Genomic DNA, 11,402 nt, shown 5'->3' with positions numbered 1-11,402 from the left:
ATTATCTTCCGATCCATCACAAGACATTTGCGATGCGCAGCCATTGTTGGCATCGGATCAGGAAGAGGAGGTAGCAACAGCCGCCACTCAGCAGTCTGACAACAGTACCCATGTGATATCCCTGTACTCAGGAGAAGCAGCAGAATATATTTTAGGGTGTAATTACCCATATACCTATGGCATGTGTGAGCAATATATAATTTCAATGACAACTTTTTGTAAAAAACAAAATTCTTTTTTTTTTAGTTATTTTTCAAACACCTGTGACAAAAACATGAATACATTTTGGCCTAAATATATGACATAAATTGAATATATTGCATATTTTTTAACAGTCAAAGTAGAAAATGTCAATTTTTTCGCAAACTTTTCGCTCTTTTTTCATTAATATCGCAAAAAATAAAAATCGCAGAGGTGATCAAATACCACCAAAAGAAATCTCTGTTTGTGGAAAAAAAAGAAACGTAAATTTTGTTTGGGTACAGCATTGCATGACCACGAAATTGTCAGTTAAAATCACACAGTGCCAAGTTGAAGAAAGTGGCCTGATCAATGAGCAGCAAAATCCTCCGGTCTTAAAGTGGTTAAATAGAGGATTTGGCACTGTATAAGTGTCCTGTGTTTCCTTACTGTTTCCTTATTTTAGTTATAATGAGTAGGGTTATTCATTTACATAAGGTGAGGGGGCTTTTTCTTATTTTAAAGGGGGCTTCCAGATTACCAATAAGTCCTCCATACAGGCCCCCATAACCACTAATCTACCAATCAACTTATGTTCAACCACCCTGTCGGTATATTATCATTCAGTCAGTGCAGCAGGCAACAGGCTGCAGCACGGATCTGTATATTCTGATGGCAAGGGAGTCCATACCTGATGTATGGATGCGGGAATCGGGCCATGTTTTTTTCATTCATCCTGCTGTTCAAATGAAAAAAACTGGCCCATGTTTAGCCAGCTTGTTATAAGTCTTAACAATTGCAGAGGTGGAGTGCTAGTTCATTGGCTGTGGTTTTATTTGGTTATGTTTTTATTCTTTGAGATGTAGTTATGGGTAGTCCTGGGGTGCAAGGCTTATACAAGACATCTGCCACCCTTTTTACCAAACGCAAAACTATCTCATGCAATGTTATCTGACCATTTTTTTGTTTGGTCATAGCATAGAATATCCCGCTTGCAACTAATTGGCCCAGAAATGACAGCTAACTTCTGGCACTGATGGCACTAATACAATATATAATCTATACTAATTATCTAGATTCTGCTTTAAACATAGTATACACACACACACACATTTTTATATGGTTCAAATAAACAGGTTACCTTCTGCTTTTTATTGCTACATTACAGACTTTAAAAAGCAGACCCATCCACCAGCGGTAGAAGGAATGCACAGCAGAATGGCAGTAAAAGGGTTAAACTACTTATTGTTATATATTGCTGTCACAGCTTGGAATATTAGGTGGTAGGCTCTAGTAAGAGCAGAGAAGCTAAGCTGCTGTTACAAAACATCAGTTTGTGATATATTAACTGTGTTTAAAAAAGATTTAACCAAGTTTAATTAAACCAAAACAAATAAAGAATAACATTTCTGTTTTCTGAGAAGAAGGCTTACAAGAAATGTAATACAATATGATATTTAGGGGAGAAAACATAATCAGAGAAAAATGTAAAAAATAAATAAATAAATATACAAACAAAATGGTAAATGAATGTGTCACGTAATTTATACAGGAGGATCTGCTTTAAATTATTAGCAAGTATGTTTGTTTACCTGTTTAAACCAATAATCTAGAAAATGCTTAATACATATAGCCAGTGTAGGCACACAAGGAAGCAAACTAGAATTTACTAAATAGCTTTTACAGCTTGGAGTTGACATCAATTTCTGTAGAAATCAAAAAAAAAAAAGAGTAGCCAACAGGTTAATTCTTACTTTCTGGTATACTCCTGTGGGGACATCAATATAAATTACATTTGATGTGATCCAGATAATCTCTCTCTTCCATTTGCTGCAACTCAACCTAAGGGCATGCTAATTTACATATTTAAGATTGCTTATATGTCCCTGTAATGCCTGATGCTTAAGAGATATATAATCACTTCCTTAATAAACTTGATTTTGGCTTTTCTAAAAAAATAAAAGACAAAAAAAGAAAAAAATATTTTTCTCGGTGTAAACACCAGTGTTCTTTGCAGATTGCTGGTATTTCTTTGCTGTAGTATCCATAGGTGGTGCTGCTGAGTTTCCAGTGTCTACAGTGGGTGTATTGATTTAACAAGCAGCACGTGCAGAGTGCATCATGGTTTAAAAAGCTGGCAACTTTCTATTCTTTACAGTTTTCTCATAACAGAAGGATCACAGAGTTTTCACTTGGAGAGGACAGGGATTGGAAGGACTTGGTGGTCTTCATGTTGTTCAACATAAGCTTACTGAAACACCTAATGTTAAACCCATGAATCTACTTGCTGCAAGCTGGTAAGTCTGTGCACTTTTCCAAAAATATGTTTTTAGCTAGCAAGTAGTATGATAAAATGATGGTTATTGTGGAAGCTTTTAATAGTTTACCAAATTACTTACTAATCCTAATATGTATTTATGTGAGTGTGTGTTTGGGGCAGGGACATTTATGGTGAGATTTGTTGGAAGGACTGAAGTAAGGAGATATGTATAATATTATTATTATTATACAGGATTTATATAGCGCCAACGGTTTGCGCAGCGCTTTACAATATGAGGGAAGACAATACAGTTACAATACAGAAGGGATTAGAGGGATCTGCTTGTTAGAGCCTAAAATCTAGATAAATGCTAAAGATAAAAAAAAAATGAATATGGTAAAATGCTATTTTAGTTTTAGCACAAAAATATTTTTTGTTGTAGCCATTTCATAGTTGTGATCAAATTCAGAATATGCTTAGTCAAAATATTGTCTAAGGACACTACTGAGTTGGTGCAAGTAAAAATGTATCTGTGTTCGCTTGCAAACCCTGTGTCTAAAATACTGGACCACCAACTGCAACAGTTTTTGAAAAAAAAATCTAGATTTAACTTATCACTAGGCATGCAATGATTTTGGGGGGTATTGTTAGCAAACAGTGTGGAGATGGTATAATTTAGATATCAGAATTCAATCCTACAGAAGATTTGCCACTTCCATCCTCAGCATCTCTGAGGACCACATTATAATAAATACTAATGAAACAGTTTATGGAATTATAAAATTGTCAATGTTTTGCATTTTAAATAATGCCTAAAGCGTACATTGGACAGATTTTACCTCTTAATCCTAGAATACAGAATAAGAGCTGTATGGTCTAATAAATAATGAACATCAAACACATTTCCAGGTACATAGCTTAAAAAAATTTGAAAATCAAGAACTATTAAATAGTATAATAAATTGTGGTGTGCCTTGTATAGGAAACTGGACTGATTTGTTTATAAAGCTAATTTAATTTCTAAATCTAGGAAATGATACCCATATTGCATTAAATATTTGTGTACCCACATTGTGAAAACATTTTATTGTTTTTTTATTTACCCTTTCAGAAAGAAGAGTTGAACAAAAAAGGTTAAACATCAGTACAAAGACTGCACTTGGTTTTTACTCTCCTTGAGAATCCTATACAGATCTTGTTGCACAGCTAATACTTTTCAGATGCCGAAATCTAAGATCCTCATTCAGGGTCATACTGACCATAGATTGTCAGCAGTGGTTCCCTTCAATGATTTTTCCCCAGAAAAGAAAGAAGTTGAACTGATTTTAGTCAAAGAACAGAATGGAATTCAATATACAAATAACACAGTTATCGCCCCAGATACATCCCCGAAATATGAGGTTCCAGTCATAGAAGAGCAAGAGAGGGAGCACTGGGGCAAGAAAATAGACTTTCTTCTATCGGTTGTGGGTTTTTCAGTGGATTTAGCCAATGTCTGGAGATTCCCTTATCTCTGCTATAAGAACGGAGGCGGTAAGAACCTTTTATGACAATATATACTTTTTTTGATTGCTGTCGGATAACTTTATTTTAATAGCAACACCCTTACTTTTGCTATTCAGTTTAATAAAATATAAGGAACTTGTTGATAATGGAAAGTTGTACTGAAAGAACATGCAGGCTGCTATTGCTGACTTTACCTTTTAAAAAGGCTGGTTGCTTAGCTTTCAAACTGATCCACATTAAAGTGATTGTAAAGTCTTGTTTTTTTTTTTTTTTTCTATTAAATAATAAACATGTTATACTTAGCTCCTTGGTGCAGTGGTTTTGCACAGGGCAGCCTGGATCCCCCTCTTCTCGGATCCCTGGCTGGAGCTCCTGGCCCCTCCCTCCTGTTGAGTGCCCCAACATCAAGCAGCTTGCTGTGGGGGCACCTGAGCTGAGCTGCAGCTCCGTGTATCCATTCAGACAGGGAGCTGCCATTCAGCACCCCCCCTCTCTCTCCTGATTGGCTAACTGAGTTTGATTGACAGCAGCGGGAACCAATGGTGCTGCTGCTGTGTCTCTCTATATGTTTTTGTCAGTACAGGTGCACTATAAAATGGTTTGATAATAGCATATTGAATGCTGTAATCTTAGGGCAAATCTGGCATAACCCACACATGGATCTGTTGCAGGTTGTTGGTGTGGACCTAAGCTGACTTGTAATGGGCCTTGTATTACCTTCTGTTCATCTCTGTGGTGCATTAAGATTTGATGACTGTCATGGATAGCTGTAAAAAGGCAATAAAGCCTACTGGGTGGGAAAATAATGAACCTATGGAAGGGTACCTTACAAGGAGAAAGGGTAGGTATGATAGGTAGAGAAGACTTGTCAGCAGTGCTACTGTTGCAAATATGTTCAGAAAATTTTTGTGTTGGCAAAAATATTTTGTGGACCAAGAGCTAACTGGGATTTTTAGGATAGATTCAGCTCTGTACAGGATCAAAACAGGGAGATTTTTCCTCACTTCCTGTCCATGTGACACCAGTATAAGGAATAGAGCATGTCTTGACATCGGGACGGGATGCCAAAAGCAGCAATGTAAGAAAATGTCTAATGTTCTAATTTTTCTCCACACTACTAAAAATGCATTTTGTGTTTGTTTTTGCCTGTACCCCTAATTGAGAGATTTCACTTCATTTTGTATCCTGACAGAACGTGTAGAGAAAAACAAAGACAGATTGCGATTAAAAACCTGAAAAAAGCTCTAACGCTTCCCAGCTATATTATACATTTAAGGAGAATCTGTACTGAGAAAAAATGGGGTTGACATTGCTGTCCTCTTCTGAAAATGCTAGCTGCCTGGCTGTTGTGCTAATAAAATGGCTTGACTTTCTAAGGACAGGAATGTGTTAATAGCAGGTTTTTCAAGGTAAAAATAAAGGAAAGCAGCCACCACATCTAAGGCCAGATAAACTGAAATATATCAATCGTTCCTTTTCTCTCTCACTGGGCAATATATGTCTTCTTATACACATATGGGTATGAACATACAGTAACTATGTGGACAAAGTATAATTATAAAAAATAATTTTGCCAGCAGTTTCACCTAAAAAAAAAAACTTGGTATTTTTAGAAATATGGGTCTGCCCTTGTTGGTCTTCTCCTACGAATACTAGCAATTGCCTAGCAGTCCCTGACCTCAATATTTTTTTTATGAGCCAATTAAGTAGAAATGCTGGCAAGATATTTTTTGAAAATTAAACATGGATTTAGCGGTTGGGCCTCATGTACACTACAGCTGCTAAACTGAAGTTTAGTAGTTGGGCATTTTTTTTAGCAGCCCCTGAACTCTCCTCAATGTTATCTTTAGTGTACATGTACACTCAGTTGTTTATAGTAGATTAGAAGCAGTTGAGGTTACAGGCATTTTTTTTTCAAGGCAAAAAAATCGTGTTCAGGACTGTAGTTTACCGGAATTTAAACGCCAAATGCTTATAACTGCAAGTAACCGTGGTAAAGTGCATGTTTGCATTTATAAGCGTTTTTAAAGGGGAAAAGAATTTTGATAATTTTTTATTATCACAAATTTCAGCACATGCTGTTACGTGCATCAATGAATGATTCCAGTAGCCATGAACTCTGGTCCTCTCCTGCAATTTTCTACTTCTTTGGAGCCTCAGCAACAGCAACATTGGGAGTATTTTCTTACACATGCTCATAATGGGATCCATAGTGAAAACACGAAAAATACGTTTCCAGCATTCAGAAAAGGTTTTTAACCACCCTGTGTACATGAGCCCTTACACTTTATTGAAAAAATAAATAAAATAAGATAGTCATGGGACAGTGAGAGAGAAAAAGAAAGATTAATATGTTGCAGTTTATTAGCCCTTGGATGTCATGGCTGAATTTGTTTTCTTTTCTAGTTCTTATTTTCCTTTATTTCACCCTGTGATCTTGCTAGTAACACACTTAATGTCCGAGGTTGACTATGCTTGCTGCGCTGTATCTATGGAGGACCAGTGTTGTCATCCTTGGCTGCCTTCCTGATTTGAACTACAAACACCTTACCCTCTTCTCCTCTCTAATAAAGAGTTGGCATCCTTTGTTCACAGATGATAGCTGGGAGGGCTGAAAAAAATGTTTGATATTTCATTTCAGGGCACAGTGAGCTATAAGGACATCACATTTCTGCTAATAGTATCAAGTGAAGATATAAGATCTGCATTTCAGTGTAAAAAAAACACCTTAAGCTGTTTGCCTATACCAGTGTTAATATGAAAACACACCTAAAAAAAGAAAATCAGAAAAGGCAACACCTGAAAATGGATAGCTTAAATGTCCTATCTAATATACAGTATCTCTGAAAAGTGAGTACACCCTTTACATTTTTGTAAATATTTTATTATATCTCATGTGACAACACTTAAGAAATTACACTGTGCTACAATATAAAGTAGTGAGTGTACAGCTTGTATAACAGTGTAAATTTGCTGTCCCCTCAAAATAACTCAACACACAACCATTCATTTCTAAACCACTGGCAACAAAAGTGAGTACACCCTTAAGTGGACATTTTCAAATTGGCCCCAAAGTGTCAATATTTTGCGTGGTCACCATTATTTTCCAGCACTGCCTTAACCCTCTTGGGCATGGAGTTGACCAGAGCTTCACAGGTTACCACTGGAGTCCTCTTCCACTCCTCCATGATGACATCACAGAGCTGGTGGATGTTCGAGACCTTGCGCTCCTCCACCTTCCGTTTGAGGATGCCCCACAGAAGCTCAATAGGGTTTAGATCTGGAGACATGCTTGGCCAGTCCATCACCTTTACCCTCAGCTTCTTTAGCAAGGCAGTGGTCGTCTTGGAGGTGTATTTGGGGTCGTTATCATGTTGGAATACTGCCCTGCATCCCAGTCTCCGAAGAGAGGGGATCATGCTCTGCTTCAGTGTGTCACAGTACATGTTGGCATTCATGGTTCCCTCAATGAACTGTAGCTCCCCAGTGCCGGCAGCACTCATGCAGCCCCAGACCATGCACTCTCTCCACCATGTTTGACTGTAGGCAAGACACACTAGTCTTTGTACTCCTCACCTGGTTGCCACCACATCTGAACCAAATACGTGCCAAATACTTGACACCATCTGAACCAAATACGTTTATCTTGGTCTCATCAGACCACGTGACATGGTTCCAGTAATCCGTGTCCTTAGTCTGCTAGTCTTCAGCAGACTGTTTGCAGGATTTCTTGTGCATCATCTTTAGAAGAGGCTTCTTTCTGGGACAACAGCCATGCAAACCAATTTGATGCAGTGTGCTGCGTATGGTCTGAGCACTGACAGATTGACCCCCCACCCCTCCAACCTCTGCAGCAATGCTGGCAGCGCTCATATGTCTATTTACTAAAGACAATCTCTGGATATGATGCTGGGCATGTGCACTCAACTTCTTTGGTCGACCATTGCGAGGCCTGTTCTTAGTGGAACCTGTCCTATTAAACAGATGTATGGTTTTGGCCACCGTGCTGCACCTCAGTTTCAGGGTCTTGGCAATCATCTTATAGCCTAGGCCATCTTTATGTAGAGCAATAATTCTTTATTTCAGATCCTCAGAGAGTCCTTTGCCATGAGGTGCCATGTTGAACTTCCAGTGACCAGTATGAGACCGTGAGAGCGATAACACTTAATTTAACACACTTGCTCCCCATTCACACCTGAGACCTCGTAACACTAACGAGTTAAATGACACCGGGGAGGGAAAATGGCTAATTGGGCCCAATTTGGACATTTTCACTTTGGGGTGTACTCACTTCTTGTTGCTAGTATTTTAGACATTAATGGCTGTGTGTTGAGTTATTTTGAGGGGACAGCAAATTTACACTGTTATACAAGCTGTGCACTCACTACTTTACATTGTAGCAAAGTGTATTTATTCAGTGTTGTCACATGAAGAGATATAATAAAATATTTACAAAAAATGTGAGGGGTGTACTCACTTTTGTGAGATACTGTATAGACACACTGCTCAAAAAAAATTAAAGGAACACTTTTTAATCAGGGTATAGCATCAAGTCAATTAAACTCCCGGGATATTGATCTGGTTAGTTAAGTGGCAGAGGGGGTTATTAATCAGTTTCAGCTGCCTTGGTGTTAATGCAATTACCAACAGGTGCACTAGATGGGCAACAATGAGACAACCTCCAAAACAGGAATGGTTTTACAGGTGGAGGCAACTGACATTTTTTTTCCCTATTCATATTTTTGACAGTTTTTCCACTAGTTTTGCATTTGGCTAGGGTCAGTGTCACTACTGGTAGCATGAGGCGATACCTGGACCCTATAGAGGTTGCATAAGTAGTCCAACTCTTCCAGGATGGCACATCAATATGTGCCATTGCCAGAAGGTTTGCTGGGTCTCCCACCAGAATCTCAAGAATATGGAGGAGAATTCAGAAGACAGGCAGTTACTCTAGGAGAGCTGGACAGGGTCATAGAAGGCCCTTAACCCATCAGCAGGACCAGTATCTTCTCCTTTGTGCAAGGAGGAATAGAATGAACACTGCCAGAGCCCTACAAAATGACCTCCAGCAGGCCACTGGTGTAAATGTCTTTGATCAAACAATCAGAAACAGACTTCACGAGGGTGGCCTGAGGGCATGATGTCCTCTAGTGGGCCCTGTGCTCACTGCCTGACACTATGGAGCTGGATTGACATTTTCCATTGAAATCCAGAATTGGCAGGTTCGCCACTGGCACCCTGTGCATTTCACATATGAGAGCAGGATTACCCTGAGAGCATGTGACAGATGTGAAAGGGTCTGGAGAAGCCATGGAGAACGTTATGCTGCCTGTAACATCGTTCAGCGTGACCGGTTTGGTGGTGGGTCAGTGATAGTCTGGGGAGGCATATCCATGGAGGGACGCACAGACCTCTATAGCCTAGACAATGGCACCCTGACTGCCATTAGATATCAGGATGAAATCCTTGGACCCATTGTCAGACCCTATGCTGGTGCAGTGGGTCCTGGGTTCCTCCTGGTGCACGACAATTCCCGGCCTCTTGTGGCGAGAGTATGCAGGCAATTCCTGGAGGATGAAGGAATTGACACCATTGAATGGCCCTCAAGCTTGCCTGACCTAAATCCAATAGAACACCTCTGGGACATTATGTTTCAGTCTTGATGCCCTGGTCCATGCGCTTACCAGCCCCCCCCCCCCCCCAAAAAAAAAAAAAAACTGTAAAAAATAAAAATCATGGTAAGGCCCCTTTCAAATGGGCGCCTCTGTGGGACGGAATCTGCTTCCTCTGCTGATCCCGGCAGCGCAGGCGGATGACAGCTCCATTTCCTATTACTGTGCAGAGCAGAGGAGGAAAAAGTTACGCTCTCATTTATGGGGAGATCGGGTGAAAACAGACTGCCCGTCCGTTTATATCTAATCCGACAGACGGATGCTGTGGCAGCTGGTGCTAAACTTTGGGGGGGGGGGCAGCAAACAACCCCCCCCCCCAGGTCCGCACTCACCCCTCCATGGCACAGTCCCCCAACACTCAGCCCCTCCGCAGCTTCTCCAGCTTCTCCTCCTGGCCAATCTGATCCACTTTTGTCATATTGATTCGCTATTGTCACAAGTGGGTGGGGTCGGGATGCAGTGCTCTGTGCTCGAGTCCAATCTTTTTCAAGCCACTTAGAGCCTCAAGCTCTAATCATGTGGCTCGAAAAAAAAGAAAACTCATACAAACGTATGAGTTTGGTGCCCTGCATGCATCCCCACATGCAAACTAGGGGGGTGGCAGGCAGGATCGGATCAGATAGTGGCAGATGTCAGCGGACATTTCACCGCTGACATCTGCCACTATATAGGGGTAAATGAAGGGTCCGATCAGGTCTGAAAAACTGACAGGAGGACCTGATCGGAGAGCCTGTGTGAAAAGGCCCTAAGCGTAGATTTAGGCATGCCTCTAAAATGCTCTTGCCTCTGAAGCCCAAGGCTACGCTCCAAAGGCTACTGACAGGCGGTGAGGAAGAAATGCAATACCTCCTCACTGCCTATTTTAACCCCATTTTTGCTGACAAATGCGCTGCAACTGTATGCATTGCACACAGTTACAGGGTGTTTGCGGTGCTTCCCCATTCATTTGAATGTGTAGAGTTCGGCAGGTGGCATCGATACAAGTCAGATCAACTTTACCACGGGCGTAAAGCATCGCAGCCCCAGCATGTAAACACCTCCATCCATTGCCTATTGCAGCTTGAGGGGTGTGGTTGGTGGGTGGCAGAAACACAGCTCAATCGTGTATTTTTGTCACTCCCCAGCCCAACCATAAGTCTAAACAAAGCCCAAAGCCTTGTTCACGTAGGGCATGCTACTACAGAGCCGAGTTTAGCTGCAGAGGGATGCACAGGTGTTACGTGTACCCCCATGCAGGCAGTCCCATTGATGTCAATGGGGACACAGCAGCTGCACAGGTAATGCTTTCCTGTGCAGGCAGTCCCATTCATGTCAGTTGAGATTCAGCAGCTGCAAGTACACATCCACTGCTCCCAACTTGACATCTGTGTGGGTGCATGTCCCTGAACTCACACTGTCTGCGTTTGGGTCCATGCACCTACACCTGCATGGATGTCAGATCAGTCCTTGCAGCTGCTGCGTCCTAGTTGATATGAATAGGACTGCCTACACAGGAATGCACAGAATAACTGTGCAACCCTATGGAGGTAAACATGTACGTTTTAGCACACCCCACTGAACTAGGCCTTAGTAGGAATTTAGCAGGATTTTTGTGTTTTTTAGTGAAAATAATGAGAAATTTTGTGAAAATAATGATTTGATAAAGATTTGAGCAAAAATCGCAGGGCCTTAAAAATCAGTAGCACCTTCTTTTTATTCTACTGGTTATGTGCTTTCAGAAAATATATGGTTTGGGGAGGGGGATGTCTATTACAAACTCTAAAAGCTGTAAGTGAAAAAATGAA

The 11,402-nt window shown here is 40.6% G+C and overlaps 1 protein-coding gene across 1 annotated transcript in view; it reads left to right on the top strand.

Moving 5' to 3' along the window:
- The first annotated feature begins 3,550 nt into the window (after positions 1-3,550).
- Positions 3,551-11,402, top strand: part of SLC6A2 (solute carrier family 6 member 2) — a 670,903-nt gene continuing 663,051 nt past the window's right edge. The window contains exon 1 of the mRNA XM_082270398.1: positions 3,551-3,973. Within this exon, the coding sequence (XP_082126524.1) occupies positions 3,661-3,973 (313 nt within the window). The 5' untranslated portion in view covers positions 3,551-3,660. The remainder of the gene's footprint in view (positions 3,974-11,402) is intronic.

Source organism: Pelophylax lessonae (genome assembly GCF_965119305.1).
Source record: "Pelophylax lessonae genome assembly, chromosome: 10".
In the NCBI taxonomy this organism is placed as follows: Eukaryota; Metazoa; Chordata; class Amphibia; order Anura; family Ranidae; genus Pelophylax; species Pelophylax lessonae.
Note: the sequence above shows the minus strand (reverse complement) of the source record. Positions and strands in the feature narration are given on the sequence as shown.